This window comes from Stegostoma tigrinum, chromosome 37, assembly GCF_030684315.1.
Source record: "Stegostoma tigrinum isolate sSteTig4 chromosome 37, sSteTig4.hap1, whole genome shotgun sequence".
Classification (NCBI taxonomy): domain Eukaryota; kingdom Metazoa; phylum Chordata; class Chondrichthyes; order Orectolobiformes; family Stegostomatidae; genus Stegostoma; species Stegostoma tigrinum.
Genome location: NC_081390.1, coordinates 11,878,715 through 11,902,990, shown reverse-complemented (window position 1 = coordinate 11,902,990; position 24,276 = coordinate 11,878,715). Strand labels below are relative to the sequence as shown.

Genomic DNA, 24,276 nt, shown 5'->3' with positions numbered 1-24,276 from the left:
TTGTCTGCCTTCCGGAAGGACCACTCTCTCCGTGACTACCTTGTCCGCTCCACGCTCCCCTCCAACCCCACCACACCTGGCACCTTCCCCTGCAACCGCAGGAAGTGATACACTTGCCCCCACACCTCCTCCCTCACCCCCATCCCAGGCCCCAAGAAGACTTTCCACATCAAGCAGAGGTTCACCTGCACATCCGCCAATGTAGCATATTGTATCCATTGCACCCAGTGTGGCTTCCTCTACATTGGGGAAACCAAGCGGAGGCTTGGGGACCGCTTTGCAGAACACCTCCGCTCAGTTCGCAATAAACAACTGCACCTCCCAGTTGTGAACCATTTCCACTCCCCCTCCCGTTCTTTAGATGACATGTCCATCATGGGCCTCCTGCAGTGCCACAACGATGCCACCCAAATGTTGCAGGAACAGCAACTCATATTCCGCTTGGGAACCCTGCAGCCGAATGGCATCAATGTGGACTTCACCAGCTTCAAAATCTCCCCTTCCCCCACCGCATCCCAAAACCAGCCCAGTTCGTCCCCTCCCCCCACTGCATCCCAGAACCAGCCCAGCTCATCCCCTACCCCAACTGCATCCAAAAACCAGCCCAGCTCGTCCCAGCCTGCCTAACCTGCTCTTCCTCTCACTTATCCCCTCCACCCACCTCAAGCCGCACATCCATTTTCTACCTACTAACCTCATCCTGCCTCCTTGACCTGTCCGTCCTCCCTGGACTGACCTATCCTCACCCCACCTCCCCACCGATACTCTCCTCTCCACCTATCTTCTCCTCCATCCACCTTCGGTCCGCCTCCCCCTCTCTCCCTATTTATTTCAGAATCCTCTCCCCATCCCCCTTTTCTGATGAAGGGTCTAGGCCCAAAATGTCAGCTTTTGTGCCCCTGAGATGCTGCTTGGCCTGCTGTGTTCATCCAGCTCCACACTTTGTTATCTACCAATATAGGGTGCCCATTTTCATCACTTAAGCCTTTGTTTGGCCTTTACATTACTTTAAAATGAAGGCTCATTGCAACTCAATGAAAGGTATACACTCTGAAGCTTACTGTCCATTAGCACGGTTAGTCAATGCTGCAGGTTTACCGGCTGGGTGGGTGAGGAGTTTGCGCCGAAGGAGGTGAAGAAATTGAGGGTGCTTGGTTGTGATGTTGCTGAATCAAGTTTCATTACCAAGTACTTTTACTCAGGTATAAGAGATAACGGGAACTGCAGATGCTGGAGAATCCAAGATAACAAAGTTTGAAGCTGCATGAACACAGCAGGCCATCAGCATCTCAGGAGCACAAAAGCTGACGTTTCGGGCCTAGACCCTTCATCAGAGATGAATCTCTTCTCTGATGAACGGTCTAGGCTCCTGAGATGCTGCTTGGTCTGCTGTGTTCATCCAGCTTCACACTTTGTTATCTTACTTTTACTCAGGTGCATATTTAATAGAAAGATCAGATATAGAGGGAGAAAAAAAAACATTACTCTGCCCTAAATTAACCTCCAAACTCAAAAGGACACCTCTGGCAAACAGTTCACCTCCACAAAGAACAGAATCTAAATGGTGAACACATTGCTGTGAAATTAAAACATTGCAACCATCTTTTCAAGAAGCAAAGGCCCTGGAGAAAAATGCATCTTTTGGGTTAGACTGCATCACCTCATGTTAGTTGCTAGAATTTAATAACAATTTCATATTGCCTTGTTTCTTTAATTCTCCAAGGCCTAGATTCTGCAGCAAGGGTAAGCCTTTGCAGACGAAACTCTAACAACATCCAAATCTTGACCTGCACACTAGGTTTCTTTTCTGACCTGAATCTTTGTAAGTTAATCAAATTTTAAAGCCTCATTAATAAATGGAACAAAAACAGAAGTTGCTGGAAAAGCTCAGCAAGTCTGGCAGCATCTGTGAAGAAAAAATCATAGTTCACGTTTTGGGTCTGGTGACCCTTCCTCAGAACTTCTCTGTTATGAGGAAGGGTCACAGACCCAAAATGTTAACTCTGCCAGGCCTGTTGAACTTTTCTGGCAACTTCTGTTTTTGTTCCTGAACTACAGCATCCACAGTTCTTTCAGTTTTTACTCTTTAATAAATATTGAACTAGGTCAGATTCATTCTTTTGCTAAGGCTTTGTTACATATTACATGTTGTTTATTCAATATATTCATATTGATATGATGGATAGGCTTTGACTAATGAAAGCATCATACTCAAAAGATGATTGGCACACCATCCACAACTTAAAACAGAGATGGTAGAACTGCCAAGGCTGGAGTTTGAAATAACAGGATGTAGCACTGGATGAACACAGCAGGCCAGGCAGCATCAGAGGAGCAGGAAAGCTGATGTTTCGGGTCTGGACCCTTCTTCATCCACCACTTTAAACAGTGTTCCTTCTGCTCACCACCGAAGCATGGTGGCTGCAGTATGTACCACTTACAAGATGCACCGCAGCAACTCTCCAATGTTCCTTCCACAGTACCTTCCAAACCAGCGGCCTCTGTTGTCATGTTGTCAATCTGTTGTGTGTCCAATACCACTCTGGGCAATACAGAGATGACTGGTTTAAAATCCAAACAATTTATTTACCTTTAAAGCATCTTAGCTGCTCAAATGGACTTGCTTCCAACGATTAAACATGAACCTCTTACCATTAAACACCTCATTAATTACCTCTACCAATGAGGACGAGGGCAGAAGGTACAGCCCCACTGGCAGATTCCACCCCAAACCTCACCAGTACCGATTTGGAAACATATCATGGCTCTCATATCAGCACACAGTTAATATCCCAGAAATCCTTTGGTGACAGCACTTGGGGGGTACCTATACCAAACAAACAAACTGCAGCAGCTCAGAAAGCAATGTCTCATGGGTAATCAGGGAATGGGTACCTGACATTGGCCTTTCCAACAACGCCCACATCCCATGAATAAATTTTTAGTAAAATCATTGACATCACCAAACGCCAAATCTGTTCTTGGCTCTCTCTGTGTTTAGTTACAGAAAAAGAATCTGCTGGCACAGAAAAGGAAAGGATATTTGGAGTGTTTGTGGATAAAGGCTTTACTTACTGCACAACCAGTGTTTGACAATAACTCCTGATACTTCTCCCAGATTGGAGTCTGCAAGCCCTTTGCCTTATCCTCATTCACCAGGTCCATCACTGCTGCCTAGGTGATAATAATATCACAATATGTTAATAGATGCTTACTCAGGTCAGAGCACTATTTTAAAATAGGATATGTCATTTCTTTGTACTTAGATGTCATTTAAATTCCTAATAATATGCAACTTCTTTCTTTCAGCTACTTTTATCTGCTGGCACATTGCTATAATATTCCATTTCCCCCACCACCTGTTTTTCCCCTAGTTAGCCTTATGATTTCTTTTATCATTTAATCGAAGGAATTCTGTCGTATTCCCTTGGCTTTGATCGATCCTCTCCCCTCCCAATCAAAAGAGGTGTCCCACAACTCACCGTCCTCTAGCCAAACTGTTCGCAAATCCTTTCTCGCGATTTCTCCTCACCAAAAGGAGAATTCAGATAAACATCAGGATGGGGCCGAGTCCAATAATACCAGACTGCAGAAGTATTTCAATTGAAACGATTTCACTCATTTACAAAAAAAGTTCATTTACCACAATTATACTCAGCCAAGACAAACAACAGCATTCACCCTTTAAATGTTTCCTTTCAACAACTTACAAGAGAATGTGGGGATGTGTACAAAATGGGAATTCTTGTTCATTGCACGTGACAATTAGTGTAAAGAAGAAATAGCACCTAAATTCTGTCTAAGTGCTGAGTAAGATGAGGGTCCATGGTGTTCAAGGTGAGCTACTGGCATGGATTGAGGATTGGCTGTCTGACAGAAGGCAGAGAGTTGGGATAAAAGGCTCTTTTTCAGAATGGCAACCGATGACGAGTGCTGTCCTGCAGGGTTCAGTGTTGGGGCCGCAGCTGTTCATTTTATGTATCAATGATCTGGATGAAGGGACTGGGGGCATTCTGGCAAAGTTTTCCAATGATACGAAGTTAGGTGGACAGGCAGGTAGTGCTGAGGAGGCGGGGAGGCTGCAGAAAGATTTAGACAGGTTAGGAGAATGGTTCAGGAAATGGCTGATGAAATTCAACATGAGCAAATGTGAGGTCTTGCACTTTGGAAAAAAGATTACAGGGATGGACTATTTTCTAAATGGTGAGAAAATTCATAAAGCTAAAGTACAAAGGGATCTGGGAGTGCTAGTCTAGGATTCTCTAAAGGTTAACTTGCAGGTAGAGTCCGTGAATAAGAAAGTGAATGTAATGTTGTCATTTATCTCAAGAGGGTTGGAATATAAAAGCAGCGATGTGCTCCTGAGACTTTATAAAGCTCTAGTTAGGCCCCATTCAGAATACTGTGTCCAATTTTCAGCCTCACACCTCAGGAAGGACATACTGGCCCTGGACTGTGTCCAGTGGAGATTCACACAGATGATCCCTGGAATGGTAGGCCTAACATACAATGAATGGCTGAGGATCCTGGGATTGTATTCATTAGAGTTTAGAAGGTTGAGGGGAGATCTAATAGAAACTTACTAGATAATGTATGGCTTAGCAAGGGTGGACGCTGGTAAGTTGTTTCCGTTAAGCAGGGAGACTAGGACCCATGGGCACAGCCTTAGAATTAGAGGGGGTCTATTTAGAATGGAAATGAGGAGACATTTCTTCAGCCAGAGAGTGGTGGGCCTGTGGAATTCATTGCCATGGAGCGCAGTGGAGGCCGGGACGTTAAATGTCTTCAAGGCAGAGATTGATAAATTTTTGATCTCGCAAGGAATTAAGGGCTACAGGGAGAGTGCGGGGAAGTGGAGTTGAAATGCCCATCAGCCATGATTAAATGGTGGGGTGGACTGAATAGGCCGAATGGCCTTACTTCCACTCCTATGTTTTATGGTCTTAAGAATGTAAAATGGACGTTATAAACTCTTGATAATCCTGTCAAGACTGACAATTTCAAAAAAGTTTGGCTACACCCCACAGTTAACCTTTCCCTCACCTACATGCTTTCTTTGTATTTTATTGGTCTGCTTGTGCCTCTAAACAATCTTTATAGAGTCAGCTGAGTAAGACTTAAATTTATTCAAGAAACATGTCAGGAAACTGCAAGACAGTGTAAGATCATGTGATACTACATCACTTCCTGTGATGATATATACTGCATCTCATTGGTCAATCACAAGGTTAGACTTAATCTCTTGTACTACACTTTGCATCACAATTGTTTATGTTTGTCTTCTTTTTGTCAGTAAAACAATAGGCTTAAGGCCCAAATCACTGTTCAAGATGTTCTTTCTCCTCTCTGAGTTAAATAATTTGCATTATCTTCTATTTGCACACAACTTTCTCAAACTCTGAACGCTCAACTTTTCCCCAATCCTCTTTGTTTCTCTTCCGTTGGCCCCTAATCTTCCCTCCCTCACTCACACATTCACTCACTCACCCTCTTTCCCTTTCTCTCCCTCACTCACTTTCCCTTCCTCACTCTCTCCCTCAAGCTCTCAAACTCTATTCATTCACTCCCTCATTCCATGAGGCCAGAAGATACAGAAGCAGAATTAGGCCATTCAGTCCATCGACACTGCTCCACCATTTGATCATTGCTGCAATTCTCTTGCCTTCTCTGACCACACTCTCAAACTGATTCTCCCATACAATCTCTTGAAAGACACACTCTCTCCATCCTTCCCTCACTCACTTATTACCTCCCTCATTCCTTCCCACACTCACTTGTGCTCTCTTCCTCACTCAGGAACCCTATTGCACACCCACAGTGCGTTTGCTAAAGGTAAGCAGCTTCTGATTGAGTGAGCAGCTCCTTGCAAAATCATCTGCTCTCACGTCCTGTGTTTGGAACCTCATACGTTGAAACAGGGGCCCATGTGATGCCTGTTCAATGGGTCTGATCGACAGGATTTTAAACTCAAACGTGGCTGCATCTAATCATGTCATTAATATATCATAACCATTTGAAAAGCTTCCACTAATGTGAATTTGATGTGCCAGCTGGAGAGTTGCCAAGGGAAGGCTCACTGGGGTTGAGCAAGTTGGACATGACGGAGTTGATTAATGTATGTTCGCCTGTGCTGCGAATACTTAAATTCAGCTATTCGCTTTCCATTATGATCTTGCTCATTTGGACTAACAAGCAAGCAGATAGGATTCAACACTGAATATGAGTTATTTTATAAACTTCTATAACATCGCCTTCTGGAAGATGCTGAGTTCAAACAAGATTTCTACATCAACAAGGGTGGAAAACCAGAGACTGATACATCCCAGAGATAATGGGAACTGCAGATGCTGGAGAATTCCAAGATAATAAAATGTGAGGCTGGATGAACACAGCAGGCCAAGCAGCATCTCAGGAGCACAAAAGCTGACGTTTCGGGCCTAGACCCTTCATCAGAGAGGGGGATGGGGAGAGGGAACTGGAATAAACAGGGAGAGAGGGGGAGGCGGACCGAAGATGGAGAGAAAAGAAGATAGCTGGAGAGGAGAGTATAGGTGGGGAGGTAGGGAGGGGATAGGTCAGTCCAGGGAAGACGGACAGGTCAAGGAGGTGGGATGAGGTTAGTAGGTAGCTGGGGGTGCGGCTTGGGGTGGGAGGAAGGGATGGGTGAGAGGAAGAACCGGTTAGGGAGGCAGAGACAGGTTGGACTGGTTTTGGGATGCAGTGGGTGGGGGGGAAGAGCTGGGCTGGTTGTGTGGTGCAGTGGGGGGAGGGGACGAACTGGGCTGGTTTAGGGATGCAGTAGGAGAAGGGGAGATTTTGAAACTGGTGAAGTCCACATTGATACCAAATGGCTGCAGGGTTCCCAGTCGGAATATGAGTTGCTGTTCCTGCAACCTTCGGGTGGCATCATTGTGGCAGTGCAGGAGGCCCATGATGGACATGTCATCTAGAGAATGGGAGGGGGAGTGGAAATGATTTGCGACTGGGAGGTGCAGTTGTTTGTTGCAAACTGAGCGGAGGTGTTCTGCAAAGCGGTCCCCAAGCCTCCGCTTGGTTTCCCCAATGTAGAGGAAGCCGCACCGGGTACAGTGGATGCAGTATACCACATTGGCAGATGTGCAGGTGAACCTCTGCTTAATGTGGAATGTCATCTTGGGGCCTGGGATGGGGGTGAGGGAGGAGGTGTGGGGACAAGTGTAGCATTTCCTGCGGTTGCAGGGGAAGGTGCCAGGTGTGGTGTGGTTGGAGGGCAGTGTGGAGCGAACAAGGGCGTCACGGAGAGAGTGGTCGAATACATCCCAGGCTACTCTACACAGGCTGGTTACACAGTGACGTACAAAAAGGCCCTGGGCAGATTGCTCATCTAATGACTAAGTCTGGGGAAACAGGACACCTAACAGTAGGAGGGAAAATAAACAGTGATCTTTCAACACGCTTTTTAGTTTGTAATATAGCCATTCATCTCCAGAAATTACCAAAGCATTCCTTAGGTAGGAGCTGAAACAGACAATAGGACGAATGTTATTCAATGATAAAAATTGTATAAATCAGATCCTACAGGATTGTAGGGAAAAACTCTAGTTATGCCTCTTTCACAGGTATCAATAACAAAGAACAGTACAGCATAGGAACAAGCCCTTCGGCCCACCAAACCTGCTCCGACACAAGACGCTTTTCTAAACTAAAAACCTGTCTCAACTCAGTCTGCATCACCCTATTCCCTGCCTTCTTGTGTATCTGTTAAGATGCTTTTTAACCATTACTATTGTATCCACCTCCACCACATCCTCTGGCAGCTCATTCCAGGCACTTGCCACCCTCTGTGTAAAATCTTGTCTCTCACATCTCCATTAAACTTACTCCCTTTTACCTTAAACCTGCATCCCCTAGTAATTAACATTCCTATCATGGGAAAAAGGCTCTGAGTATCCATTCTATCCATTGGCTCTCATAATTTTGGAAACTTGTATCACGTTGACCTTCAATAAACCAAGTTTGTCCAATCTCTCCTCCTAGCCAATACCCTTCAAACCAGGCCTGGTAAACATTTTCTGTACCTTTTCCAAAGCCTTCACATCCTTCTGGTAATGTGCTGACCAGACCTGAATGCAATATTCCAAATCTGGCCTAACTAAAGTTCTATGCAGTGCAACATGGCCGATTTTTTATAACTTATGCCCCGACCACTGAAAGCAAGCATGCCAAATGCCTTCTTGACCAGTTATCCACTTGTGTTGCTGTTTCCAGGGAACTATGGACCTGTAAGACTAGATCCCCCTGTCTGTTTCTTTTTTATTCATTAACAGGATGAGGATATTGCTGACCAGCCAGCATTTATTGCCCAGAGAGCAGTTGAGAGTCAACCACATTGCTGTGGGTCTGAAGTCTGGAGTAGGCCAGACTAAATGAGGATGACAGTTTCCTTCCCTGGAGGACATTAGTGAACCAGATGGGTCTTTTTACACCCCTCAACAATCAGCAATGGATTCGTGGTCATCATTAGGCTTTTAATTCCAGGTTTTTTTACTTCAAATTCCACCATCTGCCGTGGTGGGATTCAAACCCAGGTTCCTCGAACATTACCTGGGTCTCTGGATTAACAGTCCAGCGACAATACCGCTAGGCCATCACCTTCCCAGCTAGAACTCCTTTCAACAGAAACAGAACATGGTTGGGATTTTTTTAAAAACAGAGGGCTGTTCCTAGCTTGTACTGTTAAATAAGGGTTGGGTAATATGCAGTGTCCTGAAACTAATGAGCAATCGATTTCCCAGCAGCGATAGTCAGGAAATATGTATGAGTTTCAACTTTAATTAGGTCAATACCAATTTGTTTGGAATCTGTACAAATTTCAGGTCATTATTGATGTTGAAAATGCTTCCATGTGTGTTTTCCGCATGTATGGCATTAAAGCCTTGTCTCAACCTTTCTCTACATGGGCACTGTATACGCATTGTTATGATATTAGAGCAGTGTGAAACCATATTACAATGCAGGAATTAACATATGCAAAAAGTACACAATTTTTGCACAGTCATAGGGAATTTAGTATGCCCAATTACTTAATAATTCTTAACACATGATATATGTTATAGACACCCCCAGAAACAATTGTATTTCATGGCTACTAACAGAAGGGAACTTAGCAGATTTTTTTTCTTCTCTTTACTTTTGCTCCTTGTCTTTTGTTGTCCTTTGTTTCTTTTATTTAAAGCCTGAAGAGTGGGGGGGTGAAGGACGAGGCCTCCCGCGACAGTGGTATTGACACCAGGACAAGCCAAACACAGCTCCACCCGGGGCCAGGGTCTCCCAGCTGAGCGAAGAACAGATCCCAGGCTGGCTCTCCTGGCCAGGACTTGTCGGATACGCAAAGGATGCAGGTCCACAGCTAGGCCAGGGCACCCAAAGGTGAAGAAAGGAGATCCTGCCACAGTGTGGAGGTCTTTTTCGTCCACGGCATCCAGGTATTCCGGCAGCTCAGCAGGCCGTCGCGTCCAGGAGTGGTGGTCTTGGCCCAGGGTGGCGGTCCTTCTTCGTAGGATGCTTCTGAACTTGTATCCAGAGTCCCAGCATGGCAGTCTTGTCCTGGCTGCATCTTCAGGGTATTCCATCATTGCTAAATTGGCTTTCCCCGTGCCCAGGAGCCAGTAACTGAACTGTGATGAACTTTGTCTCAACTCTACTCTTTTTTTTATTACTATGAGGCCTCCGGTGACAGGGGCATTGACAGCAGGATGAGCCGTGTGTGACTTCTGTCACTGATATAAGACGTCGTGGTGGGACGATGTACAAAATTTTTCACTGTATTTTTCATGTGAAAATGCACGTGACAATAAATTTCTATCCTGCTCTATTCAATGTTGCACGGTGCTCCTTTCATTTTGGTGCCCCGTGTTGAAATTCAGGATATCATGTACATAGCTCACGCAGTTACGGATATCAGAGCTCAATTAGCAAGATTCCATCTAAATCAGGATAAAAGTTAATGGAATCATTGAGATTCATCAAAGTGCCTCATTCTAGCCTCTGGAATCTTTAACCTTATGGTAATGAATTGTGACCTGGAGAGAAGGGGGAGATAGAGCAGAGATGGGAAATATCCACCCAGCTCTCACTGAATTCCAACAAGTTTTGTTTTAACATTTCAAAACAAATTTCATGGAGGATTCACAAACTGAGCGAGGCTCATTTCAGTTCCTTGGCTGCAGAAGAAAGAACTACACAGTGGGTTGTAATGTCAACTCACCATCCAAGAGAATAGCTGCCTTTGGGGGTCATCTCTGCGTTACAGAAACTGCACAAATTTCACTTCCATTCAATTTAACAGAAGTGAAGCAATGAAGAAGTATGATTACTTCTGTGACCTGAGTTTAAATCCCACATGAAAGGACCTGGCAATCTCTGTGCTCCTTCAAGCAAAATGCTCTTGGCCCAATGCTAACTTTATTCAGCAGGAATTGTATCTCAACTCAGGAAGCCCACACCATCTATACAGAGCTTTAATGCCAGGAATATCCTGTAACAAAAATAGGACTCCAGTAATGTACACTGTCAGCTCCCAAGATAATAGCTCACCAGTGCTTTCTTTTTTAAGAAGAGTCAGAACAGACTTGAAACATTAACTCTGTTTCTCTCTCCATGCTGCTGCCAGACCTGTTGAGTTTCTCCAGCACTTTCTTGTTTCAGATTTCCAGCATCTGCAGTATTATACTGTAAAAGGTACTTTCAATTGACAACTCTAATGTCCCCTTCACTTTCAGGTTTGCAGGGACAGATACTGTTCAATTTAAGCCACATTCCTTTACAGGCTCAGTGGTTAGCACTGCTGCCTCACAATGACAGGGACCTGGGTTCGATTCCACCCTCGGTTGACTATCTGTGTGGATGGTAGCCAAGATGTGGAGATGCTGGGTTGGGCAGTGGTGGACAACGTCGAGCAGCAGTCTGAAAGCTCGTGATTTTAAATAAACCTGTTCAATTATAACCTGGTGTCACGTGACTTCTGACTTTGCCTATGTGGACTTTGTCCGTGTGGAGTTTGCACATTCTCCTCGTGTCTGTGTAGGTTTGCTCCGGGTGCTCCGGTTTCCTCCCACAGTCCAAAGGTGAGCAGGTTAGGTGGATTGACCGTGCTAAATTGCCCCATATTGTCCAGGGATGTGTAGGCTAGTTGGATTAGCCATGGGAAATGCAGGGTTACAGGGACAGGTGTGGGTCTGGTTGGGATGTTCTTTGGGGGGTTGATGTGGACTCAGTGGGCTGAATGGCCTGCACCGCTGTATAGGGATTCTCAGATTATTATGGGGACCTGCGTTAAATATATTAGCAATATGTTTGTTACAGAATAGGCATGGATGAGACAGGTTGAGGGATATCCTGCTTTAACATTTAAGGACACTCTCTCCACCCTCAGACCCTCCAACCTGGCTTTCACTCAAGTAGCTGATGAGGGGTAAGGGTGTTGGGAGGAAAGAGCTCAATGTTATGTGTGGAGGAGCTGGTCTCTCTGTGTTCAACACCACACAGCTCTCTCCACAGAGCTGCTTTACAGAATCACAACAGAGGGAAATAGGCTGAATGAAGATGAAAACCATGACTTCTCACCTACAAAAGCCCTGGGCTCAAAAATAAAAGGCGCAGAAGGAAGCAGGGTGAGCTCTTCAGAGGAGGTCACTAGCCATAAAGCAATACATGTTTATCACATTCCATTCCAACGCAAAAAATTATGAGAAGATGGGCAAAGGCATTTCCATCACTCAAATACTATCCTTTGACATACCCATGACCCAATGAACATAGGCTCAGCTTTGCTCCCTTACCACCCTCTGTAATTTCCTAGCGATCCACGTTCACCAGTTTGGCACAAATCAAACCAACAAATAATGTTGGTTTTGTCGACACCAACATTACAGAGGCTCAAAGTTCCCTCTCCCAAAAAGGAGGGACCACATTCATTCATATACCAGGTACATTCATTGATTTGACGATAAGGTGCTGTTCATGTGCATAACCTGAAGAACTCAAATGAATATTCAAGGGGTATGATTTTCTTTGTGGTTTATCTTCTGTCAGACCATGCTTGACAACATGGGCTTACATCAAAGTTTTACACTTCATACTGGACTGCAAATAATTACATACGTGATCAAGTTTAAATTTCATTTGGGTGTTTTTGGCTGAAATTAATCGAAAAGTGACTGAAACAGGTCTGTGTCAAGGGAATATCAAGCCAAGGAGAGTGTAACCAGGGAATTCTCCTTTAAATAATGGACCATTTTATTGCTTGAAAGGTTAATTCTCTTCAAAAACCAGGTATCCATTCAGACTTAGTGGGATGTTGGATAAACAAAACCAGAGGGCTTCTCTGATGTGGTGCATAATTCATATGTGACATCTGCATATAGTTTCAACATGATTTACATCATCACTTTGGTATCATATTTGAAAGAAAATTGCCTAATACTTCTTTCCCATGAATAATAATTTTAATGAATAATAAATAATACTGCAATTTCTGGACACTTGTTCAAATCAACAAGAGGTATTGGCAATGGATTTGTTTTTGTGGGTGCTGTGATACAGGACCAGGATGATTTGAACTGAAGAGAAAAATCACCTATGATCCAAACTGGGCAACTTGCAATAAGTCTGCTCCTCCCGAACAATATAAGCCAAATTTCCCTGCATTAATTCTGCTATTCCATTCTGTATTTCACTCACTGCTGCCATTTGTACAAGAATTTCAGTACACTGGTAAAGCTCCAAGTTCCTGCAATGGAAATGTTGGCTTCCGAGCAAAATAACAAGCCACATTTCCAAACCTACCCAAACAATTTCCTACCTTAGGCCAGGTTTGAGGAAACATTGAAAAATGATCAAATAAAAAACTTTAAAATTTATGTAACAAAGTGTGGAGCTGGAGGAACACAGCTGGCCAGGCAGCATCAGAGGAGCAGGAAACCTGACGTTTCGGGTTGGGATCCTTCTTCAGAAATCCTGTTCCTCTGGTGTTGCCTGGCCTGCTGTGTTCCTCCAGCTCCACACTTTGTTGTCTCTAACTCTAGCGTCTGCAGTTCTTGCTATCTCTTTAAAACTGAAGTCTTATTTCTTGTGAATGGGGTGGCACAGTGGCTCAGAGGTTAGCACTGCTGCTTCATGGTGCCAAGGACCCAGGTTCAACTCTACCCTCTGGTGACTGCCTGTGTGGAGTTTGCATGTTCTCCCTGTGTCTGCATGAGTCTCCTCCAGGTGGTCTGGTTTCCTCCCACAGTCCAATGAAGAGCAGGATAGGGTGGATCACCCATTCTAAATTGTCCAGTGTCCAGAGATGTGCAGGTTAGGTGGATTAACCATGGAAAATGCAGGATTCAAGGGACAGGGTAGGGGGTGGGTCTGAGTGGGATGCTCTTGAGAGAATCAGTGGACCGAATGGCCTGCTTCCATTATGCGGAGATTGTATGTCCTAAGAATTCCAACAGGCTAGCTAGTGTAAATGAAGACTCTGGGTTCCACAGTTGCAAGGCAATAAACTCTCAGCATAAGCTATCAACTCCCTACCAATTGTTTGCGTACAAAGCACATTACAATCTCCAAAAAAGCATATTCTAGGTTGCTGCCTGTTAATCTGGAATCTCTCAGCTTTCCTTCTGGATGCTTTTGATGTTCATTCTACATTGCAGGGTGATCGTTTAACCTTGCTAGCTCTCTAAGTAAATCAAAGCTGTTTAAAAACTTGTTTCCAACTTATTAGGTTTATTACTGTAAATTTGGCACATTAGTGTCCCAATATTGAATGTAGTCTCCAATTAAATGTATGAATAGACACTATCATGTTTAATGAGGGGGGTACATCCATGTCTTCACACCACAACCACAATATTTCAATAATTTCTGTCACTAACGCAGAGATGGTTGCGAACTTCACAATGCTTGAAATGGTTTTATGCTTTTCTTCCTTTTCGTCATTGAGGAACCTAAAATGGTTAACGTCCAAAAGTGCACAACTCAAAAGTATTGAAAATAGTCAAAAAAGATCACTTTAGAAGAGGATGATTCGACATTACTGAGTTTGCACAGAAAAAATGGAGGATTGTGGATGATATGTGAGAAGTAAACAGTTCCCCGGTTCTGAGCTCCTTCAAATGAATAAGTTAAAGGCTATCTGATAGTGACTCCAGGAAAACAGAAACAGGATCAAGGGTAACTGAAATAAGTGGAGGGAAGCCTGTATCTCATCAACAAGTCACCCTCTATTTACATGTGCACAGTACACCAGCTGTGGCCAGCCAGCTTGGAGTCAGTCACCTGAAGTGAGGAGATTCTCATCTCTTGGTTATTTTTTTTACTGAAATAACTGCACAGAGGCCTGATCCCATCACTAAATCATCCTTTATTTACTAGTCCACAGTACACTGGCTTTGGCCAGCAAACTCAGAGTTAGTCTAATCTCCTGGTTATATCAGACAGCCAGGCCTTTCCTGATTGGCCCAAGTCAACAACCCCAATCAATGACCTCGTAGTCAACAAGGTCAACCTGCTGGTAATCACTACAGTAACAGATACATGGAAACACCCCTGAAATCACACAATATCCTGATTTGGAACTACATCTCCATTCTTTCACCAATCCTGGGTTTTAACTGAGAAACTCCCCCCTCGTAGTAGCACTGCAGATGTACCTACATGGGTGTACCTAACCCTCATTCTTTGCAGCGGTTCAAGGAAGCAATTCACCTGTGTCTTCTTGGGGGCAATTTGGGATGGGCTATAACTGTTGGCGTAGACAGTGACACACACACGTCCCATAAATAGTTTATTTAAAATGGATATTGACACCTCAAGCTGAAGGTAAGAGCCAGAATCTCGGGCCTATACTCATAGGGTAAGAGATAGAGACAGCGAGGGAAAGGAGGACTAGCTGTGTAGAATGCAAGAGAAAGTAGAACTGAAAAGTAGCATTGCATTCCACAAGGGTTAGAATATACAGGTCTTGGTACATAAACCATTGCACTAGAGAAGGGTTGCAGAAGAGATTCACCGGGATGTTGCCTGGATTGGACCGATTCAGCTATGATGGCAGACTAGGTAGAACATAGAACATAGAAGAGTACAGCACAGAACAGGCCCTTCAGCCCACGATGTTGTGCCGACCATTGATCCTCATGTACGCACCCTCAAATTTCTGTGACCATATGCATGTCCAGCAGTCTCTTAAATGTCCCCAATGTCCTTGCTTCCACGACTGCTGCTGGCAACACATTCCATGCTCTCACAACTCAGGTAGTTGAGGGTTATTATTTTTAAAGCAGAGAATGCTGGGTCGGGGGGGATCTGATTGAGGTTTGAAACTGCATACAGGTCAGTTGCCTTGTTTCAGTAAGGATATCCTGTAAGCAATTCAGACAAGGTCCACTGGATTGATTCCCAGATTGAGGAGGGTTGGCTGATGAGAAACAATTGAGAAGATTGGATCTTTATGGAGTTTAGATGAACATGAGGTGATCTTATTCAAACATACTGTAAGGAAGATGAAAGTGTAGATGCTTCGAAAATGCTTTCCTTTGTGGTTAGTCAAATGACCCCCTTCTGTTTCCAAAATTTTCAATCTCTGACTATGTATAACTTTAGAATTTTGGTGTCTTTGGATTGATCTTTGCCCATTTAAAAATGAGTTCATGCCTCTTACATCAGAATATAAAATCAAACAATATTTAACTTCTTTTTAAAAACGCTAAAATCTCACACTTAGTCCAAATACACATTGGGGAAATTGGATATCAGGAATAGTGATACGCCCCACCTGCAATGATCAATCCACTGAATTTAATGGAGCTGACATTTCTGGTGTGTGATGCTGGTTCTTGATAGCCCAACCCCAGGAGCATCTTTTCAAAACTTCTCTCTTAAGGTGTCAATTTTGGACATCAATCTGAAAAAAATGTTACTATTATCTCCAAAAATAAAATGGTTACTTCTATTGTTATACTCACTTTCTACACATTCTCTCATCTGCAGGTTATGTGTTACTACGCTGACATTATCACTGTATGTATGGAAGGCGCACACTCACTCTCTCACACACATATTTTGGTGGGGACTGGAGACAATGGTTTCAGTCATCCCAACATTTATTTACAGAAACCTAGTCCGACAATAAACAGGCAGTAGAAAGGTCAAGGCACATAGTTCATGTGCAAAATGCAACGTTGTCAGCTGATGTGAAAGCTTACACAATGCGTACAGATTATTTCACTAAGGAATGACATTCAGACTAGGAAACGGAGGATGCTGAAGTGAGAACCATAAGGGTAGTTGCAAGTAAAAATGTGGGGATGGAACAAGAAGCCAGGGTCCAGCAAGCAAGTAGAATACATTAAGGTGGGAAGGAATGTATCGTTACAGGCTATGCAGCCTCTTCACAATCATACTGACAGTTCAGGCAAACTGGGAGTATTACACATTGGTTGAATGAAAAGACCTGCAGATAAAATTCACCACAAAAGCTGCAATGATGTCCACGATACTAATGGTGATGTGTCATTCCTCTGAACTGTTCAAATCCTCAAATTTTATCCCGTCTACTGTTCCATAATTATGTTTCCTGTGATGAAAGTAATCTATTCCATTATCTTGCAGTTTAATTAAGCACCGACAGCTGGTTAAATGAAACCTACAGGGATGTTGTTCAGCATTACTCAGGAGTCCACAGATACTGAAGCAGCTGCTTTCCATATGTAGCAAGACCTGGACGCTATCCAGGCTTGGACTAATAAGTAGCAAGTAAGATTCATGCCACTCAAGTGTCAAGGATTAATTATCTCAAACAAGAATCTAACCATCTCTCCTTGACATTCAATGGCATTCCTGTCTCTCAAACCCGACTATCAAAACGCATGGGGCTACCATTAACCAGGAAATGAACTGGACTAGCCATATAAACACTGTGGCTCCAAGATCAGGTCACAGGCTAGGAATCCAGCAGTAAATAACTTACATCCTGATTCCCCAAATATTGTCCACCATCAACAAACCACAAGTCAGGAGTGTGATGGAATACCCCCCCACTTGCAGGGATGGGTGCAGTTCCAACATCATTCAAGAAGGTCAAGACATTTCCAGATAAAGGTTTACTTGATAGGCACCCCATCCACCACCTTCAACATGTACTCCCTCTGAAACTGATGCATGACCACAGCAGTGCAAAACACCACTACAGTAAATCACCAAGGCTCCTTTGACAATAACTTTCAAACTCGTGACCTCTACTTGGAGTACAAGAGCAGCAGGTACATGGAACACCATTATCAGCAAATTCCCCACCAAGCCATTCATCATCCTGACTTGGGAATACATTGCTGTTCCTTCAGTTTTGCTGGGCCAAAAGCCTGGAACTTTCTCCTTTGCAGCATAGCAGGTGCCCCGACAACCAAGGGCTACAGCAATTCAAAAGGGCAGCTCACCACCACTCTCTCAAGTGCAATTAGGGATGGGCAATAAATACTCGCCTAGACAGTGATGCCTGCATCGCATGAAGGAATAAATAAAAATAAAACTCACATAATTTTCTGATGTTGGAATATAGTTTGCCTTGTAGATAAACACAAATGAGAGAGACAACAAACAGCAGAGAAACTAAGAATATCGCTACATGAACACTTCATGAAGGGTATTGTGCTTATTACTGTGCAGATGTTATGGAGGGGGACGGGCTGAAGTAATTACAGCTCATGCCCAGTTCAGCACGAAGAATCATTGATCACTAATTGAGGTCTTTAAGTCAGGAGTGAGATGATGTGACTGATGCTCACTTTACTGTCAAGCCTGTATGCTCAGAAGAGTTCAAACATCTGGTTTATATTTAGTAGCGGTTAATTGCATTCTATAGAAAGTCCATCAGCATTAGTAACATTAGTCAAAAAAGCAAGAAATGGAGACACACATAACAAGATATTTAACCCCTTCCTCTCTGTTTAATGGCATAACAGTAGTGCTCTGGAACATGGGCTCAAATCCCATAGCAAGTGAAATTGAAATTCACTTAACAGATCTGGAATACAAAACTAGTCTCAGTAATGGATTATTATAAACACCCATCTGACGCCATTCAGGGAAGGAAATCTGTCATCACTATCTAATCTCATGTAGACGCAACAGTCAAAAAGGCACAACAAACCTCTTCTTCCTCAGGCAGCTTTGGAAATTCAGCATGTCCATAAGGATGCTCACTAACTTTTACACATACACCACAGAGAGGATACCACCCCATACAGCAACTGCTCTGTCCTGGGCTGTAAGAAACTACAGAAAGTTGTGCGCACAGCCCAGACCATCACGGAAGCCAATCCCCCATCCATGGAGTCCATGTACACTTCCCATTGCTGCTGAACAGCTGCCAACATCATCAAAGACCCCTCCCACCCTGTAATGCTCTCCCACAACCTCTTCCATCAGGCAGAAGATACAGAAGCTTGAACACATGCAGCAGCATGAACAGAACAGCTTCTTCCCTGCTGTTATTAGGCTGAGGAATGGGACTCTCTCACTTCAAATAGTGTTGATCTTGATAATGCTGATCTTGTTTCACACATGTCTCGTGCAACGTAACCTGTACGCCTTGCTCAGTCTAAGCATCCTATGATCTGAATGTCCTTGCCTGCTATGATCTGCCTGTAATGCTCACAAACAAAGCTTTTTACTGTACTTATTTACACACGACCACAAAAAATCAAATCAAAACATATCAAATCTGGCCTCATGTGATGCCAGACCAACAGCGATGTGATTGACTCTCTATAACCCTCTGAAAAGGCTGAAGCAGCTATGCAACTCAAGGACATTTAAGGATGGGCAACATTTTCTGACCTTGCTAGAAATGCTCACATCTTAAGAAAGAAAGTCTCATTTATAACACAAATGCATTCTTGGATGAAGGAGACCATATGGACTAATGGTTTTGTATAGTCTCCAGCAAATGGCTAAGTTGTTAAAACCCAAGGTTCTATGCAGTACTGATTAGAGATAGTGCTCTAATGAGGGAGGTACATTTACTTTTAATGCCCCTGAGTCAGCAAGAGTAAGAAAATCAGCAGCATTTTCTCTCTTGTTCACAATTCAGTGGCTCAGTAACCTAGTTTGTACTTCAGATGGGTGAGGGGGTGTGGAAAGGGGTTTGTGGCATGATATTGCATTCCCTTTTGTTAATTAATTGATTAAGAAATACTGCCTAACTTCTCCTCTTATGTGATGTGGACAGTTAGTTGAACTCCTGAAAAGTCCTGTAAAAGATCGCTAATAGGGGTCAACATACCTTTTCCGATGAGTCTCCAGTTTCCCAACGCAACAAGGGGCAGGTCAGCATCCTGGAAATGTAAAACAGAGGAGGGATCTCCAACTAATGGCCTCATTCCACAGTGCTAGCTTCCTGCTCGATATGATTTGTGTCTGTATTTTGTCACCATGCACTGGAGACACTGACCTGTAACTATGCACTGGAGACACTGACCTGTCACTATGCACTGGAGATACTGACCTGTCACTATGCACTGGAGATACTGACCTGTTACTGTGCACTGGAGACACTGACCTGTGAAAATGCACTGGAGACACTGACCGGTGACTATGCACTGGAGACACTGACCTGTGACTATGCACTGGAGATAATGACCTGTGACTATGCACTGGAGATACTGACCTGTGACTATGCACTGGAGACAGTGACCTGTGACTATGCACTGGAGACACGGACCTGTGACTATGCACTGGAGATACTGACCTGTTACTATGCACTGGAGATACTGACCTGTGACTATGCACTGGAGACACGGACCTGTGACTATGCACTGGAGATAATGACCTGTGACTATGCACTGGAGATACTGACCTGTGACTATGCACTGGAGACAGTGACCTGTGACTATGCACTGGAGATAATGACCTGTCACTATGCACTGGAGATACTGACCTGTCACTATGCACTGGAGACACTGGCCTTTGACTATGCACTGGAGATACTGACCTGTCACTATGCACTGGAGATACTGACCTGTGACTATGCACTGGAGACACTGACCTGGTACTATGCACTGGAGATAATGACCTGTGACTATGCACTGGAGACACTGACCTGGTACTATGCACTGGAGATACTGACCTGTCACTATGCACTGGAGACACTGGCCTGTGACTATGCACTGGAGACACTGACCTGTGACTATGCACTGGAGACAGTGACCTGTGACTATGCACTGGAGATACTGACCTGTCACTATGCACTGGAGACACTGGCCTGTGACTATGCACTGGAGACACTGACCTGTGACTATGCACTGGAGATACTGACCTGTGACTATGCACTGGAGACACTGACCTGTGACTATGCACTGGAGATACTGACCTGTCACTATGCACTGGAGACACTGGCCTGTGACTATGCACTGGAGACACTGACCTGTGACTATGCACTGGAGATACTGACCTGTGACTATGCACTGGAGATACTGACCTGTCACTATGCACTGGAGATACTGACCTGTCACTATGCACTGGAGACACTGGCCTGTGACTATGCACTGGAGACACTGACCTGTGACTATGCACTGGAGATACTGACCTGTCACTATGCACTGGAGACACTGACCTGTGACTATGCACTGGAGATACTGACCTGTCACTATGCACTGGAGACACTGGCCTGTGACTATGCACTGGAGACACTGACCTGTGACTATGCACTGGAGATACTGACCTGTGACTATGCACTGGAGACACTGACCTGTGACTATGCACTGGAGATACTGACCTGTCACTATGCACTGGAGACACTGGCCTGTGACTATGCACTAGAGACACTGACTTGTGACTATGCACTGGAGACACTGACCTGTTACTATGCACTGGAGATACTGACCTGTCACTATGCACTGGAGACACTGGCCTTTGACTATGCACTGGAGATACTGACCTGTGACTATGCACTGGAGACAGTGACCTGGTACTATGCACTGGAGATAATGACCTGTGACTATGCACTTGAGATTATGACCTGTCACTATGCACTGGACATACTGACCTGTGACTATGCACTGGAGATACTGACCTGTCACTATGCACTGGAGACACTGGCCTGTGACTATGCACTGGAGACACTGACCTGTGACTATGCACTGGAGATACTGACCTGTCACTATGCACTGGAGACACTGGCCTGTGACTATGCACTGGAGACACTGACCTGTGACTATGCACTGGAGATACTGACCTGTGACTATGCACTGGAGATACTGACCTGTCACTATGCACTGGAGACACTGGCCTGTGACTATGCACTAGAGACACTGACCTGTTACTATGCACTGGAGATACTGACCTGTCACTATGCACTGGAGACACTGGCCTTTGACTATGCACTGGAGACAGTGACCTGTCACTATGCACTTGAGATTATGACCTGTCACTATGCACTGGACATACTGACCTGTGACTATGCACTGGAGATAATGACCTGTGACTATGCACTGGAGACACTGACCTGGTACTATGCACTGGAGACACTGACCTGGTACTATGCACTGGAGATAATGACCTGTGACTATGCACTGGAGACACTGACCGGTGACTATGCACTGGAGACACTGGCCTGTGACTATGCACTGGAGACACTGACCTGTGACTATGCACTGGAGATACTGACCTGTCACTATGCACTGGAGACACTGGCCTGTGACTATGCACTGGAGACACTGACCTGTGACTATGCACTGGAGATACTGACCTGTGACTATGCACTGGAGATACTGACCTGCCACTATGCACTGGAGACACTGGCCTGTGACTATGCACTGGAGACAGTGACCTGTTACTATGCACTGGAGACACTGGCCTGTGACTATGCACTGGAGATACTGACCTGTTACTATGCACTAGAGACACTGACTTGTGACTATGCACTGGAGACACTGACCTGTTACTATGCACTGGAGATACTGACCTGTGACTATGCACTGGAGATACTGACCTGTCACTATGCACTGGAGACACTGGCCTGTGACTATGCACTGGAGACAGTGACCTGTTACTATGCACTGGAGACACTGGCCTGTGACTATGCACTGGAGATACTGACCTGTGACTATGCACTAGAGACACTGACTTGTGACTATGCACTGGAGACACTGACCTGTTACTATGCACTGGAGATACTGACCTGTCACTATGCACTGGAGACACTGGCCTTTGACTATGCACTGGAGATACTGACCTGTGACTATGCACTGGAGACAGTGACCTGTCACTATGCACTGGAGATACTGACCTGTGACTATGCACTGGAGACACTGACCTGTGACTATGCACTGGAGATACTGACCTGTCACTATGCACTGGAGACACTGGCCTGTGACTATGCACTGGAGACACTGACCTGTGACTATGCACTGGAGATACTGACCTGTTACTATGCACTGGAGACACTGACCTGTCACTATGCACTGGAGATACTGAGCTGTCACTATGCACTGGATACACTGGCCTGTGACTATGCACTGGAGACACTGACCTGTGACTATGCACTGGAGATACTGACCTGTCACTATGCACTTCAGATAATGACCTGTCACTATGCACTGGAGACACTGACCTGTGACTATGCACTGGAGATACTGACCTGTGACAATGCACTGGAGACACTGACCTGTGACTATGCACTGGAGACAATGACCTGTCACTATGCAGTAGAGACACTGACCTGTGACTATGCACTGGAGATACTGACCTGTGACTATGCACTGGAGACAGTGACCTGTGACTATGCACTGGAGACAGTGACCTGTTACTATGCACTGGAGATACTGACCTGTTACTATGCACTGGAGATACTGACCTGTCACTATGCACTGGAGACACTGGCCTGTGACTATGCACTGGAGATACTGACCTGTGACTATGCACTGGAGACAGTGACCTGTGACTATGCACTGGAGACACTGACCTGGTACTATGCACTGGAGATACTGACCTGTGACTATGCACTGGAGATACTGACCTGTCACTATGCACTGGAGACACTGGCCTGTGACTATGCACTGGAGATACTGACCTGTCACTATGCACTGGAGACACTGACCTGTGACTATGCACTGGAGATACTGACCTGTCACTATGCACTGGAGACACTGGCCTGTGACTATGCACTGGAGACACTGACCTGTGACTATGCACTGGAGATACTGACCTGTGACAATGCACTGGAGACACTGACCTGTGACTATGCACTGGAGACAATGACCTGTCACTATGCAGTAGAGACACTGACCTGTGACTATGCACTGGAGATACTGACCTGTGACTATGCACTGGAGACAGTGACCTGTGACGATGCACTGGAGACAGTGACCTGTTACTATGCACTGGAGATACTGACCTGTTACTATGCACTGGAGATACTGACCTGTCACTATGCACTGGAGACAGTGATCTGGCACGATGCACAGGAGACACTGATCTGGCACTATGCACCGGAGTCATTGACCTGTCACTATGCACTGGAGACACTGACATGTCACTACGCACTGGAGGTACTGACCTGTGACTATACACTACAGGCACTGACCTGTCACTAAGCACTGGAGATACTGACCTGTCACTATGCACTGGAGACACTGACCTGTTACTATGCACTGGAGATACTGACCTGTCACTATGCACTAGAGACGCTGACCTGTCACGATGCACTGGAGATAATGACCTGTTACTATGCACTGGAGACACTGACTTGTGACTATGCACTGGAGACAGTGACCTGTTACTATGCACTGGAGATACTGACCTGTGACTATGCACTAGAGACACTGACCTGTCACGATGCACTGGAGACACTGACCCATAACTATGCACTGGAGATACTGACCTGTTACTATGCACTGGAGACACTGACCTGTCACTATGCAGTGGAGACAGTGATCTGGCACTATGCACTGGAGACACTGATCTGGCACTATGCACCGGAGACATTGACCTGTCACTATGCACTGGAGACACTGACATGTCACTACGCACTGGAGATACTGACCTGTGACTATACACTGCAGGCACTGATCTGTCACTAAGCACTGGAGATACTGACCTGTCACTATGCACTGGAGACACTGACCTGTTACTATGCACTGGAGATACTGACCTGTCACTATGCACTAGAGACGCTGACATGTCACGATGCACTGGAGACACTGACCTGTTACTATGCACTGGAGACACTGACATGTCACTACGCACTGGAGATAC

At 44.9% G+C, this 24,276-nt stretch overlaps 1 protein-coding gene across 2 annotated transcripts in view; it reads right to left on the bottom strand.

Annotated features, from left to right (window-relative positions):
- The window catches only part of fuom (fucose mutarotase), a 172,826-nt gene that overhangs the window by 66,339 nt on the left and 82,211 nt on the right, over nucleotides 1–24,276 (bottom strand). For both annotated transcript variants that reach the window (XM_048563185.2, XM_048563186.2), the window contains one exon: nucleotides 3,076–3,174. In XM_048563185.2, coding sequence (XP_048419142.1) covers nucleotides 3,076–3,174 — 99 coding nt within the window. The remainder of the gene's footprint in view (nucleotides 1–3,075; nucleotides 3,175–24,276) is intronic.